Source organism: Charadrius vociferus, unplaced genomic scaffold (genome assembly GCF_000708025.1).
Source record: "Charadrius vociferus isolate BGI_N301 unplaced genomic scaffold, ASM70802v2 scaffold7, whole genome shotgun sequence".
NCBI lineage: Eukaryota > Metazoa > Chordata > Aves > Charadriiformes > Charadriidae > Charadrius > Charadrius vociferus.
The window spans coordinates 5802575-5819046 of NW_009649308.1; the positions used below are offsets into that span (position 1 = coordinate 5802575).

The 16472-nt window shown below is 40.7% G+C and overlaps 1 protein-coding gene across 1 annotated transcript in view; it reads left to right on the top strand.

Moving 5' to 3' along the window:
• Positions 1–16472, top strand: part of GRIA3 (glutamate receptor, ionotropic, AMPA 3) — a 133733-nt gene that overhangs the window by 71478 nt on the left and 45783 nt on the right. Inside the window, exons 4-5 of the mRNA XM_009889343.1 lie at positions 14923–14976; positions 16387–16465. Of these exons, the coding sequence (XP_009887645.1) occupies positions 14923–14976; positions 16387–16465 (133 nt within the window). The remainder of the gene's footprint in view (positions 1–14922; positions 14977–16386; positions 16466–16472) is intronic.

Here is a 16472-nt window from a genome sequence, read left to right on the forward strand (position 1 = left end):
ATAGTCATAAAGGTTAGGCTCCAAGGCAATCTCTGTACTGAGCAGAGGCATCTCACAAAGCAGAAGCAATATTACAGTAGAGAATGCAGTCCCCAAAATTTTACAGTGACAGTCAAACTGTCAAAGAAGACTTGAAGTAAGGCGTGTGTAGGATCAAGAAGGGTAATCTGATTGACCAAACTCTGTCCATTGCAAGCACTGACTATGACTTGACCTTTGAGTTTGAAATTTGGAGATTAGGAAGATGGGCTGCAGGTTTTCAGTACAGCCACCGCTGTATCCCTCTGCAGACCTGTTCAGATCTCAGCGGACTGTGCTCACTGCACGACAGCTTTCACATTTGGGGTGTCATAAGAAATACAAAACTGCGGGATTCGATTGACCAATAGTCATTAAAACCAACAACAATAAGGAAAAATGTAAGTGAAAAAATCAATGCCACTTTCATGTAAGCTTCCTGGTTTATGTGTTACATTATAAACAGTGTGGTGTGGGTTTGCCTGTATTCTCTGTAGCAATTAAAAATATAATAACTGCCTATAAACAGAGTGGAACACTCGAAGGAGGAGCAGAGCTATGGGTAGCTTCAGCTTCTGCTTTGCTTATGAACCCTAGTGATGCTGTGTCCTCTGAAGGTACTGTGTGCACGGAGCACAGCCTCCAGAGCAGTGTGCCACTGCCGCGTCCTCCAGGGCTCTGTGCCACGGCTGTGTCACAGCCCGGTTTTTATCCTCTGTGTGGAGGAGGGGGTTCAGCTGAGGCTCCGAGAGTGTGTCTGATATGTACAGTGTTGTGTAACGTCGCTCAGGAACAGGTACGGTTCATTTTTACGTTTCCAATGAACTAGAAACTTAAAATCTAGGACGTTTCTTCATTAGGTGCCCATGAGTATTGTTGAAACCAGGATCTAAAGCAGAATGAAAGGTCACTCCTTGCCCTTCACATCCAGAGAGTTTCAGCAGCTCACAGGTCCGTGTGGGTGTGTGGGGAGGAAAGGGGAATTACTTACGTCAGTCAGACCATAGCTAGTGGAAGGTAAGTAAAAAATGAGCATGTGTCAAAAGCGACCGCTGTATCTGCCTTAAAGGGCCTGCTCCCATCAGCTGTAAAACTAATAAAGGGCCAGAGATGGATTGCCAAAGCAGAGAGAAGTAACATCTTGGGTTAATCTGCCCCACATACAGCACGTTTCACACATACCTAAGGAGAGAATTTCTAGCTTGTAAATAGTAATGTCTCTCCAAAGCCATCATCCAGACTTCATAAAGCAAGGCAGGTTCCGAATGACAGGGATTTAACAGAGTATTAGTCATCCTGCAGAATGACTGAGGTAATGGCACACAAAGCTTAGAAGTGTTCAAAAGACATTAAAGCACAGTTTTAAATGTATCTGATCAGTAATAATAATAATTAATACAAAATGTCTCACCATAAACGTGCGAGCTGCTGTATGTAGAAGACTGCTGCCAAGCAGCTCTGGTTTCTTTCGCCAGAGGCATATGAACCTGAAGTCACCGTTAGAGTTTTCATTTTTCTGTGATAGTAGCAATTACTCATTTTATGTTTTATGATAATTCATGGGATAGAAATGCACACACCAGTGCACACACATGCATCTGCTTTTAATATTTTGCATATTTTTACCACAACATTTGTAGTACTCTTTTATGCAGTTACAGGCATATCTATATGGCAACCTCTGCATTGCCATGAAAATGTACAGAGAACCAAAATCTTTTCTCAGTTACGCTGCTGCAAGTATAGAGTCAACCATTACCCCGCACATTGTTCTGGAGACAATATTTAAATTGATACCATTGTGCTCATTGAGAGATTGTATTTGCTTTGAACTTCAGTTGATAGGTAGCTGTAAAAGCACAGTTTGCCGCATAGTTCGCCTTTCTTTGCAGCTTTTCAGTGCGCAGAATTTGTGCATGTGTGTTTGCCCTTAGAAAGCCCTCTGAGGATCCCACTCATTATTTAGCCTGTGTCCGCATTGTATGAGCTGCTTCTGCAGCTGGTACTAATTGTTGCCCTTGTTGACAGTCTCAGTAGAAAAGTTGAGCCTGAGGGCCATTTGCGATAGCCTCTCACTCCTGCATTTGATGTACTTTGGGAGCAAATGCAGGCACTGATGCTTCTCGTGCCATACCTGGACTGTGGGGAGAGGATTTGGTCTTCCGTTAGCTGTATTGGTATTCACAGGAAGTCTTTTAAAGATACTGAGTATTTGAGGGAAAGGGAGAGCTGGCCAGGATTTGCTCAACGTGATCTCCTGAGTTTTTTGTCCCACTGTATTTGTCTATCTCCCCATCCCTAATAGCTCTGGGAATTTTTTTCACCTCTTCTAAGCTGGCTGATTTTAAAGTCACTCACTCACACATCTCTCCCAGGTTTTAAAAATCAGTGTTGTATAGAAGTTGCTTTGTTACAGTCCTAGCATTTAATGTGGTTCTTTCTTCTCTGTATAAAGGATAAACCCTTTCATCTTTGCAGACATTACCTTAATTTCTGCGTCTGTCTCTCAAATAGTTTAATGCTTGAAACTCTGCTTCCAACCAAAGGCTTTCCTTAATTAGTTTCCAAGGCAACCATCTTGGCGACAATACAGATGAACCAACTGCAGGGAGAGGACGGAAACACACTATCAAAATGAATAGTAATAGCACAATACCACTGTGCAAACAGGCGTTGTACATCACCAGAGACAGTGTGATAGTTCTGGTGTCTCGTAAGTTCATTTACAAGGGAAGAAGTCCTAACTCAGTAAAAGAAAAGCTGCACAAGAGCGTATGTCTTTTTTTCACAGCTGACTAAGGCAGGATTAACGGCTTTGGTGCAGTACAAATCACATATCTGGGAGAGGAAGAGAACCACTGGTGCTTTTCAGGGCCCTGTAGGCACCAAGACGTTCCCAAGTGCGTTTCGTAGAATACTGTTACACCGTGGTTCAAATGGCAAGATTTTCGGAGTTGGGGACCACCCCGCTGGGCTTTTTTAGCCCAGATGCTGGTGCTACGGTTTATAAGACACTACCAACTGATAGCTACAGCCTTGCAGGAGGAAGGTGTGATCCAGAGCTGTGATGCATTTGCTCTGGGCTACAGGTGGATTTGGATCGGGTCATAAGATGGCACAGTACCATCCTGGTGCAAATCACTCACTGCTTGTAATTATACATGATCCCTGTCTCTTATCCCACCTTCATACCAGTGCAATTCCACTGGCCTCTGTGGAGCAGAGTAAAGGTACGAGAGGTAGCCTGGGCTAAATTTCAGGCCCTGTAAGTCATCAGCTAAAACTCAAATACAAACTCATCCCACAGTATTCAACCAGTAATATGGAAAACAGCATAGCAATTTTAGAGGAAGTTAATTGTTCCCAGGCTTAAAAAAAGCCCATGTTACTAAAATAAATGTATTTGTGTCCCACCGTGGGCATGCATGTTTTGGTATAATGGCATATGTACTACTGGAAGCTCAGTCTTCCAAAACATCTAATGAATAAAATTATCACCAATATACATAGATCCTTAAAAATACCCTGAGTATCTTCTATCCTGGGAGAATGCATGGAAAGAATCAGAAAGGAAAAATATTGCTATAACTTGATTCTCTCATATAAGTAAAATGGCCTCCCCTGCTGCATAGACTAAGTGTAGTAAAAATAGGTTAACTCTTTGTAATCTCTTTTGGTTCGTGGTTTATGCACCAAGTTATGCGGGGAATATTACAGAGCGCTGTTTATAGTGAAGCAGAATAAATCTTTCAGACTCCTTCAAAGCATTGAAAAGAGCAAATTGAATGCAATTCTAGTCACAGTAAAATTCCTTTTATAATAAAAGGTATAAGAAAAAGTAACCTTGTTTTTCCTAGAGGAGGTTGCACTGATTTTTTTTTCCTTTATTTCATAGGGTATTTAAAAAGGAAAAGAAATGTTCAAAAGGGAAAAAAAAAACCCACAAAGAATGGCTACTATTCAGTATTTTTCAGTCTGCTTGAAGGCAGTGCTCTGCAGTACAAAACCCGTTCCAAAAGATTCTCATGTGAGCCTTGGGACTGAATTAGTGCGACACTTCTGGGTTATATCCAAATAATAGTTTGAAGTGGTCCTGACATGCAGTAATGGTTTATATAAGCAGAATTCTGTTTCCAAGGACTCTTGTTCAATTCCAGGGAGTAATAGTGGGATTTCAGTCTGACATGCTGATGGGAGGTGTGGAGAAAATGGGAAATTTATATATTTTTAAAATTAAAACTCTATGCCTCAGTTTACCTAATTTCTTCCTCTCTTCCCCCAACAGATATAAATCCTTTTATATTTTGAGCAGCTAAGACTAAAGGAGTTTCATTTTCCCGGTGGGATATGAGAAGAAGAAATGAGCATTGTTTATGTTTATTTGTGATTGCAAGAGTGTACTCTTAAGAACATTCAACATGCAGTTTCACAGTATTGAAAGCCAAAAAGGACAGTTCGATGTCATCTCCTGTGTCACAGGGATTAGGCACACGATGCAAAGATCATTAAAGAACTGCTTGTTAATGATGTGGATATACCTTCAAATTGTATGACAGTGCTGAAGCATTTGTGATTCCTGCATAAGGTTTGGAAAAGTAAGAATAAATGTAAGATTACTATTATTAATAGTCTTTGTGAAAGTGACTTCAGGTGTTGTGAAACTTAGCAAAGGTTGCTAGTCTGGCAGTCAGTTTTGATGGTGCCGATTTTGATATACCTGATGTGGACTTGTAGGTCTCCAGCGACAGCATCCACAAATGCCGAGAAGCAAGGAGGTAGCGTAAGTAAAGAGAGCATATCTGAAGTTGGAAATGAGGATGACGTGATGGGTCCACGTTACGTGGGATAGGAGCTGGTTGCATTGTAGACTGAAGGAAATTTAACCATGAATGTTACTAGGGAAAGGCAGTCAACTCTAGTAGTATAGCCAGGTGCACTCACTTGTTTGCTTAACTTTTCTGAGCTAAGAAATGACTACGAAATACTGGTGTCTTTTGAAAAGGTGGCTGTGTGTCAGTGAAAAGCATGTGATGGTTATCGAGAAGCTTACCCATCTGAGCAGTTAGCATAAATTCCTATTCTTTTGGGCTCTCTAGAGTATTGGAGCAGAGATAGCAGCGGTACCTGTTTGTTCTCAGGTTAGCAAAACCTCATGTCTCTTCTTGGAGGTGGTGACCTTGGGCTTAAGCAGCGTTAAGATGTATTTCCACAGGGCCTTGACTGATGAACAGGAGTGGTCCTTGGTGGGGTGAGATACAAGATAGTCGAATATTTCACAATTTATCAGAAGCAGTAGGAAGACAGAATGCAGCGAGGATCTTCCTCAGTGTACCTATCCTATCAGCTAATATGATCTCAGTTTCCCTGGACTCTTTGGAAGATCCATGTTGAGAAACGGAAATTGCAGAGTCCCAAATACTCTACCAAATCAGTTGTCTTCAAAAAAATAATTCAAACTTTTATGAAAACACTGAATCAAAAAGCTTCAGATGCAACATCATACCAAAAAATTCTGTCAGATCAGAGAACATAACCCAAATCCCTCGATGTCATTGTTGCTGACCTTCTGGTAGTGTTTGACCTGAGAAGGGTTACAGCAAAGAAAGAGGGAGGAAGACGACACTGAGCCAGCAGATCTAGAAGATTAAACCAATGAGGAGAGTACTGTAGCATGGTTTGTCAGTGTTGAATTAAAGCAATTCTGACACTCAACACAGAAAGCTTACAGTGATTTGAAATTTCCTGTACACATTTGTTTTTCAGTTGTTTTTTATGAGATCTGAAGTCTCTATGTGAAATTGCAGGTGAGTTCTGAACTTAAGATTTCACAGAGGCTTGAGAAAGTACTGGAACCTCTGTGAAATTACCTTGAATGAAAAATCACTCCATTATGAACATTTTTCAAGGGAGGATCTTTCTCAAAGAATATGCTAGAACTGTGTAGACAATTAAAATATGGCCTCCTTCCTAAAATGACCTATGTGTGGAAATTACTGCTGCAAACTAACATATTTAATTAAGACATTTACTTCCCATAAATACAACTGCAAAAATTTCTCCAGAACACAACTGGATTTTTACTTTATTAATCTCACTCAAGAAGCTAAGGAATTCACTAATTAAAATTTTCTACAACACATAAATCTCTTCAAGGAAGCTCTCTGGGAATAAATATCTGCTCTTGAGAATGTCTTGGCAAAATAAGGGACAAAGGTTTCGGCAATTTTGAGTATCCCTTTCATACATTGTGAAGGATTTTTGTTATGATTGTAACAACCCCCCATATCTGATCTTGTTTTTAGTGAAATAGCTTCAAGTGATGAAGGGCAGCTTGAGTTTTGATTGATTTTGATGTGATGGTCTTTGTATTGAAGGATATGACTTGTGAAGAGAGATGCAGTCCTGAGAGAGATAACACTGCTCTCATCTGTCTAAACAAAGAAGAGATTTTGATAAAAAGAAAAGTTTACTTAATTAATTTTATTCCGCTTAAAGAGTAAATAATTGTGATTATGAATGTCAGTTATCAGGGATCATAAAATTCTTCGTCTCAGTGTCCTCCAGGGGCTGAGGTTTTGCAGTAGAATATGTCCTTTAACAATAACTGCCAACAGATTAGTTAATCTGACAATATTGCTAACTCACACCAAGAAAAATGAATTTAGGAAAATTGTTTCAGGGTACAGAAAATTCACAGAAAACTTTGTCATCACACTGAAAGAAATTAGGAGAAAGTATCGTGCCCTCAGAACCTATGTTGCAGTTTGTAATTTTTTTCCTAAGTAATTTCTAATGTAACCTTTTATGCACAAACTTAATGCATATTCCATAACACAATCTTCAATCAGCAGATGTCAGATTAGTTATGGGAAAAGAAAGTTTAGCCATATGGAGGGAGAATGAAGTACAATACAACTTTCAGATGCTGCATTTAATTACCCTCCAAGGACTACCATGCACAGCCATCATCTATCTGGAGATGGCCTAAAACTAAAATTTCACTCTTGATGTGACTGTCATCAAGGAGAGAGGCAAGGGAGAGAAGGGCACAAGGAGGGGACCAGAAAGTGAAAAACTTTAATAAAATGCTTCAGAGGCATCTCGAATCCCTGCTTCCACCATGCTCCCTTTGTCCCCTTCTTTTAGGAGATTCCAGTTCTCCAGGAAATTATCTCCTATGAGAGATACATTGCAGAAGATCCAAAAGCTGTTTGAAGAATGTTTTATAAGCCAAAACAAATGATCTTGATACTGTGCTATAGAGGAAAGCAGGATTTTGGTTAGGAGGTGTAGTCACAAATGGACAAGGTGGCAGTTGCATGGAAGTAAAATTCTTAGGTCTATATACTGCACAAAAATACAAAATTCAGCAATTGGGACTGTGTATGGATTTGTGACATCCCCTAAAGGACATCAAGCCTCTGAAATGGTGGATGAATTAATCTCAACTATATGTGCAGTTATTTTTGTCTGCAACAAATAATACGTGTGTAGAATCTTCATCTTAATATTCAATGCATTCTTCATTTAATATTTAACTCAAATTTAATACAGTATTCATTCTTCATATAAATGAAATCATTGTTTACTGCATATTTTACAGCATCCCAATCCCTGATGGTCAGATTCCCATCCCATTAATACTAAGTGAAGAAATAAATTGCCTTCCCTGGGTTTGCACTACAGTTGCAATCGTGACGTTTTGACCCTTTGTATGAGGGAAGCCACTTCTACCAAACATGGAAATGGCTTTATTTCTGTGGAATTAAAGACAGGACAATTACCCCTTGTTTGGCTGTGACAGACCACCATTAGCTGTGACATATCTTTTGCCACCGCAGGATTGCGGTTCCTTTGGAACCTCATATGTTGGTGCTGGTGTGAGTGAGAGACAAAGTCATGACGCCAAAAAAAGCTATTTTTTATAAATTTACTCAAGGAAGATCGAACCTTGTCTGGTGTTTATAATACTCAAAGGAAACTCAGTCTTTCTGCAGGAGCATGTGAGTGTGTTGGAAAACAGGGGGGTGGGCACAGCAGTCTTGCACTAAAATGCATCTACTGAGGTTACAAGGGATCTCATTTTTACTATGGCATCTGCCTAGATGAGGAAAATCCAGTTCACATTTCAGGAGAGCTTTTATTTTCCGTTCTCTTCCTGTTTATCGTACTCCTATCTGGAAAATTTACATGACGAGGGGTGACCTGTGCAAAGTAAGCATAGTGAGGAATGATTATGTATGGCTGTCAAATGCTATTGCAGCTTTGCCCAGACAGTGACAGGGTAGAAGGTAACTACATTGCTGTTATCAGTGCAGTGACCCCAGAGAACTGAAGTGGGGTGGCTGCAGACCCCAGGGGCAGCTCCCCCCTGCAGCGGGGGTCTACAGGAGTGGGAGGGAGGCCAGGGAGAGCTCCATGCTTCCCAGCTGAAGGGCTTCTTTAGTTTCTTCTTGGCTTGAGTGGTGGAAACAGCTGAGTTGCCATACATTGCAGATGTCACTCAAGATAAGCTAGATGTCCTTGCTAACATACTGACAAGAACTTTTTGAGCCCTGACTTCAGCTTTTATTGAACTAAGTGGACTGTCATCCTGAGACTCTGTTCCTCTCCTTTCTTAAGTGTGTCCTGAAGACCAAATTAGGCAGTGCCACTGGTTCGATAGGGTGCTGCATCACAGGGCACAACTTTTCAGTCATTCAATCCAGTATCAGGTAGGAGCTGCTCAGATCTGAGATAAGCTTTAAGTAACTCCATCCTCAGAACAGAAATGCTGTCAATAGGGATAGAAACCAGGAAACACCTGACCTGATCCCCATTAGAGAAGACAGTGTGCTCCACTACAATTTAAGCTTGCCAGACAGTTGCTGCCATGCTTCAGGTAGCAAGGACTTGTTATCCGTGTCGTTCCCACGAAGTGCAGTCAACACTGATAGCTGATCCTGACAATACTGTTGATTTTTTTTTTTTTTTAGACCTGAGTCCATTTTAACTGTTTCGCTTGTTTGCTGCTGAAAAGAATCATGCAGTCACTTCTGGTGTTTGCACACTGCTTTGAAGGCAAAGGTGTCATAATTGTATTTCTATAGCAAGATGTACAGCCACATTACTGCTCAACTGGAGGTAGTTAAGCTCTCCTGTCCACAGAAACTTACACATACACTTAAAAATCAGTAGAAATGCTTCAAGTTAAATACGGGCTTTTTGCAGAAGTGGAACCCAAATTAATGCATGAATAACCTCAACAGAGAACAAAATCCTTTTTTACTCTGAGCTTATAGGAAATCTCCTTTTTCTTGCTGTCTTTTTAAAACCTAAGAAAGAAGAGTGCTAGAGTTAAACTGCCTCATTGTTCCCAGATATGGTCGAAATGGAAAGACACATTACAGCAGGTCAGATCTCTGCCTGTCATTCCATTTAAGTGGCATATTTCTGCCACTTGTCAGGTATGAAAAGCACAGTAAAAATCTTTAGACCTTCTTTGTGGCAATACTGCCTGTCAGCATCAGTATTTTATGTTATGGGAAGAACTAATAGACTCATAAAATATCAGGGTTTTGAGCTGTAGACGAGGTAGTTTGTACTTCTGTGGTCTGATTTTTGTTCTTTCTTTTTTCATTTGTAAATAAAGGATGATAAATAACTGATTAAACAGACTAAACTGACCAGATGGCAATGGATTCAAATGAAGGGAAGATGAGCTCCAAACAGGTATTAATTGGACATGGTAGTTTTCTTTTCACTGCTGCCAAAATTGTGATAGCTACTTCTCTAGGTAAAAGTGCAAGCATATCCTCTTAGCTTGTATTTTTCAGTGAGTTTTTAAAATCAAAGCCTACAGAGGCAGTAAGGTGGATTTAAAAGTGACTGAACTGCTGGGGGTTGTGATCAGCAACACAAAGGCCAGCTGGAGGCTAGTTACTACTTGGAGTACTAAGGGTACTGGGGCTAATGCTGTTTAACCTCTCTATTAATGATCTGAAGGTTATGGGATGGAGTGCACTCTCAGCAAGTTTTCAGGTGATACCAAATTAGGAGGAGTGTTTGATACACCAGGTGGTTGTGCTGCAGTACTTTAACGGGCTGGTGAAGTGGACAGAGAGGAAACTCATGAAGTTCAACAAAGGGAAATGCAAAGCCCTGCACCTGAGGAAGAATCATAGAAACATAGAATCGTTTTGGTTGGAAGAGACCTTTAAGATCATCGAGTCCAACTGTTAACCTAGCACTGCCAAGTTACCACTAAGCCATGTCCCTCAGCACAACATCTACCCATCTTTTAAATACCTCCAGGGATGGTGACTCAACCGCTTCCCTGGACAGCCTGTTCCGATGCTTGATAACCCTTTCAGTGAAGAAACTTTTCCTAATACCTATGCTAAACCTCCCCTGGCGTAACTTGAGGCTGTTTCCTCTTGTCCTATCACTTGTTACTTGGGAGAAGAGACCGACCTCCACCTCACTACAGGTCCTTTCAGGGACCTGTAGAGAGCGAATATCCCCATGCACCAGTACAAACTAGGCAGAGGTTTCCTGGCTGGAAAGCAGCTCTGCGGAGGCGGATCTCAGGGTCCTGGCAGACAAATTGAGCACAAGCCAGCACTGCACTCTCACAGTAAAGGCGGCCAAGAGCATCCTGGGCTGCATAGGATTAGCATGGTCAGCAGGTCAATAGAGATGATCCTTCCCCTCTACTCAGTGCTGGTGAGGCCGCATCTCAAGTGCCATGTACAGTTCTGGTCTGACTTGTATAGGAAAGACATGGACATCCTGGAGCAACTCCAGTGAAGGGCCCCTACTACTATTAAGGGACTGGAACATCTGATGCACAAGGAAAGGCTGAGAGAACTTGGTTTGCATAGCCTGGAGAGGAGAAAGCTCAGGGGCAAAATTAATAATAACTGCAAATACCTGGTGAGAAGGAATGAGGAAGATGGAGCCAGACTCTTCTCAGAATCTCACTGAGTTTCAGAGTCTCAGCAGTGCCCAGTGACAAGACAAAAGGCAAGGGCGCAAACTGAAATGCAGGAAATTCTTTTTAAACCTAAGAAAAGTAATATTTACTGTGAGGGTGGTCAGACAGAATCAGGTTGCCCAAAGAGCTCATGGAATCTCTATCTTTGGGGATATTCAGACCCTGGCTGGGCACGGTCCTGAGCAGCCTGCTCCAGCTGCCCCTGCTTTGAGCCAGGGGGTCGGAATAGACAATCTCCAGAGGCCCCTGCCAACCTCACCTAGTCTGTGAACCATCCATCAAACAAAAGTTATCTTTCCCCTTTATGAATCAGAGACAAACCATTGATATTTTTAAAAGACAAAATATGACTGCTCAGTCCCACCTGCCAAACTTGCACTGTTCTTCCATCGCTTGATTTCTTTTGAGCCCACAGTGTCTTCTTTTGTTAACCCATTCATTTCCTCTGGTCTGTTGCTACTGTTCACCTATGCACTCTGTTCTTACCATTCTAGTTCCTCATTAAGTCCTTGGAGGAATATTTTAGCGAAACCCCCGGATCTGTCTCCATCACTACTGTTTAAAACAGCTTCCCTGCCTTGACTGTTATCGAAGAGTTCACCAGTCTCCTCAAAATGTTCCCTCCACCCTTAACACTAACAATTAATTTTCATGGCCAAAAACCCCAGATCCATGTTCTACACCAGGAACTAGCTGTGCTTGTAATTTGAGTGGGGAATAAGTCAAAAGGTAATGGAGCAATTGTCAGGTTAGTATTACAGTTATTTTGCTTCCTCTTCACTGTCCTTCCTCTTAGGTGTTGTGTAGCTTTTGAACTACATCATGAGAGAATCATCATTATTGCTTGAGAAATATCGCCATGCTCCATACCAATTTAATATTAACCAGTTAATCTCTACAATGCTATCTTCCAAAACTGTAAGAAAAGTGTAAAAGCTAAGGCAAAAAATTATAGTTGCCTATTTATTATGGTGATGACTGATGCAGTGGAAACCAAGTTGTCTTTATGCTTGAGTCAAAAAAATAACATCCCCAGGCAAATGAAAAACTAAAATTGGCAATGCTGACTTAATTTCTCAAATCTGGCATATAGGTCTGTGCTTCCAGTAAGCCTGGTGCTGGCCAGCAGATTTGACTTATATTTTAAAACCAGATACATTTTAATTATGTTCCCTCTAGATTTTCTCTTAATTAATTGGAAATTTCCAAAGAGTTAATTAAAAATACAAACTTTATTTGATTCTATATCAAACCTGACATTATGATCTTTTTATCTACAAGGCGAGAATTATAGGGGATCAGGAGTCTGAATTATTCATGATAGTTTCCAGCCATTTTTCCCCTCCTCCTTTGTTCGGTATAAAATCTTATAAGCTTTTCTTTCAGTCAAGGTGAAAGCAATATTAAGTCTCAGAAGTGAAACTTACCAAAGACATGTAGCTCTGTGAAATCCTTGTCCTGTAATCCTGGCTTTCTATTCACCACCACTATTCAATATCCCACTTTCTATATAAGCTTCACAATATATAAGCAGCTGATGAGATTTATTTGTTATACTCCTGTTTTCCTTCTTCATAAAAAAGCTTCCTCCATCCTTTTGCTCCCCGAGGAGTAACACTGATGTCTGGGATTGTTTCTGCTGGGCTCGCTAATCCAGCAGCTCCATTCAACATGCTGGAAAGTTGGTAGAGGGTGGAAAGTGAGGGAGGAGGAGAGTTGTGCTTGTTAAGATTTCGGACAGCATGCATAGTGAAGTTTAAAAACATTGTTAAGATCCAGTTAAATAATTACGATCTAACGTGGTTGATTGTGTGAGTAGAAATACTGGCAGGTCACTGTTGAAAAATGCTTTATGAATTAAGGCTTGACTGTAGTACGTTGGACCTCTCTAAGGGACTAAACAGAATTATTTCTGGTCAGTTTGGAGACCTGACAACAGATGAGTTGGGAAGTTGAGCCTGATCTATGCTAATGAGTCCCACATTTCATGTTTGCAGTATTGCTCCTGATGCCTGTAGCAGCTCCATGGATGTTTTTTCTTACAGCCTCTAACTTCGTCTGTCATGGTATTTTTCTCTTAAATAAGCACTTTTCTGGAAAGAAATGTAAAAGCTTTCGTATTTGTTATTAAGGTTAAAAGGACAAAAAGTATTGTTGTTGTTAAATAAGTTCTTTGTCTCTAACCTTTCAAAAGTAAATCACTGTCTTTAAGGTGAAATTAAAACATACAGAGAATTCAGTATGCAAATAGCATGCTCACCAGATGATCTGAAGGAAGCTTGCACATTTCCATAGAAAACAAATGTGAGTGTGGGAAAGCAGATGCTTTCTACCAGCAGAGTGTACATACAGTTCTCAAGAGGACCTGAACAGCAATTTATTTTCAGACTGCTGGAAGTATGCAAATTCCTACAGAATTAAATGTGAATTTAGAAGAAATGGCATCTATTAAGGACAAGACAACCCAAAGAGGCAATTGGGAACTTCATAATTTAATCAAGAACTTTAACAGGCTCAGCAGTATATCTAAAGTCAATGACTCAAATGTCATCTGTTTTTAGCAAAGACGTAAGTGGTCATGTTGAAAAGATGTCCTTTAGAATATGGCATTTGGAATGTTTATCTGTGACCATGGAGAAGAGCGTTGGTATATACCATGTATAGATTTTAAGATGATTCTCCATCAAAAACATCATCTGTTCACTTCAGCTGCTCATAGGGTATAGTCAGTGATACACCTGTGGGGTATCGCCAGCATTATGTTTGCTGGTTTTAACTTCTATTAGTTTAATCCAGCAAGTCTGGGTAAGTTTGATTCTGTGCTGACACACGTAATCACCGGTTATTAATTAAATTCTCACTGCTGGACACTGTTCCACCTGATGGCTGTGGGACTGGGTGGCTGTTACTGAGACTATCATCCGAAGGGAGTAGTGCTAAGTGCAGTGGCATAGTCTTGCAGAAGGGGTATTGCTGGTGAGCTGGCAGCCAGCTGCGTAAAAGTGGGAACTGTGTTTTTTCCTCCTTTCTGCCAATCACAGTATTACTGGAGTGGGGACAAGCACACAGGACGGCAGAATTCAGGCTTGCCAGGCAGTGCTGCCTCCACTCCTCCCCACCACCCTGACAGAATCCAGCTGCTCGGTTCATCCTGCTGCTTTTTTGTCTCTTAGCGCTTCCATTTAATGACTCCATTTGTACAGAGAGGTGCCCAAGTCGGGTCAGAGAGGGCAGGAGATGTTGGTTTAGTGGAATGTGCAACATCACATTTAGTATAATTTTTTATGAAACATGTAAGGTCAGATGTGTCCATTTAGGTGCACTGGGAGCGACAAGTTTGCAGGCATTTTGAAAGCTGTCAAAAGGCAGTGAAGGTCACTGCTTATCACTTTAGGAGTTTAACTTCAAGCATTCATGTATGACGAGGCTTGGCCAGGGTTCGCATGGCAGAAAACCCCCGGTACGACCTGGAGCCTGCCGAGCCCTGCTGTGCTGGTACAGCGTGATGAAACACGGTGAGTGGCTGGGCTGTGTCACCCACCTCTCACACACTCACAAACAAGGAACAAAGCAAAGAGGAGTTTACTGAGTGGGTAGATATAGCGGTACCTCATTTCAGAGCATAAATGCTTGAATTGATAATTAAAATTAACCTGGTCTGCAGGGGGGACATTGATCACAAGGGTGAGTTTGCCAGGTAAGGTCATCTCTGCAAGCGGAGACTTCTCAGCCTTGTGAGTTACTCGTCTTTGTACTCTGCCGGTGTGTTTTAAAAACACAAATGACTGCATCGTATCTGTAAAGACACAGATCCGTAATACTCGTGCTGCCCGTGGTCTGGGCTTAGAGGTTTACCAAAATGTGTGTTTTCCACTAGTTAAGAGTCATCCTCTTGCAACTGAATAACATGTAACTTTTTCTTCACACAGGTTGTAATCCTCGGCAAACATTCTAGAGGCTATCACTACATGTTAGCTAACCTGGTAAGAGCTTTTCTTTATTACAAGTAAAGCTAAGGTTTAGAGGGTAATATATTCTGTTCAGGTTGTGGCAACTTTAATCAGCAAAAGAGGAAATGCATGGATGAGTTCTTGGATTTTGAGAAATTACTCCAGTAAATACTAGAACTGGTGTGTTATAGTCATTTGTACTCAATTATGGTCTTTCTTTTGTTTAAGAGTCTCCTCTACTAATCTTAAAATAATAATTTAATTACATGTTTTCCACTAATTTGTATCCTCATAAATAAGACACTTGATAACCATTATTTTCTATGTAACAGATTTGAAATTTAAGCACTCCAGGAGAGATAATTGTAGCATATTTGTATATAAAATAAGTGGTAAAAAGCTGCAAATTAGAACAATTCCATCAGGTAAACCAGCCAGGCTCTCTAGCTCTTCTTTTGTAGTGTAGGGTGGTGCCTGTGTGTGTGATGACCTACCAGGACAAGACAGTACATTTGTATATGCTTCTTATGGATTCTAGAATTGACTCTCAGGGATGTTTATGATGCCTTTGAAACACCATCTGCTATAGTTCCTTTGAAAAAGTGCTATATTGTAATTGATCCTGCAACAAGCCTAATTTTTTGGTTCTGTGTCTACTGCGAGTGGAAAAATGTTTTTCCAAAACTCACACTTTCAAGTTAGCAATCCCTCTTAGTAGAAGATTCTCTGTGTCCATGTTTTGGTGTGATTAAAGTAAAAAAGACAAATTTTAAAATACCCTTACTTAGTATAAGCACTACATCACTTTCAGATGTGTCATTTTGCATTATAAGAACCAGTTATGGTCTCACTGATTAGCGTGTGCATGGAAACACAGGGGTTCTTATTCTGGGTTGCCTTTTAGCATGTGTAACCACTGACATTCAGATAAACATGACTGCAATCAAGTCATACTAATCAAAAAGACACCAATTTACTGCCTCAGGTATAAATAACAACAGAGTGGGAGAGAATCATACCGTTATGTTTTCAAGTGAAATGTTAAGTAATGCTGTGACGGAGAAGTGTCTAGCAAGAGGTGTGCACTGTACAAATGGGATGGAAGCCTGTGACTAGTTTTCACCATGATGAGGAGAAAAGAGTACTTCAAGTTTTCCCACTGTTTTCTTCCTGATCAGTGAATATTATGTACCGCATTGCCACAGCACAACACGGCAGTTTTCTATTGCAAAGGTCTGAACAACAAGACATTTTAAATTCTGTACTCTGCTGCTATCACAATCCCAGTTGTGATAGTACTGGTCTCCTTGGTAGAATATTTTCGGCTAACAAGAGGGAAATCAATCCATTTCTTCTGTGCTACTCTTGTAGCAGGTAAAACTGAGCCAAAGAAAAGGGACTTTGGATGGCAATGATTCTTGTTTTCTACATGTGTCCTCCCAGGGTTTCACAGACATTGTTCTGGAGAGAGTAATGCATGGAGGTGCCAATGTTACTGGATTCCAGATTGTTAATAATGAAAACCCAAT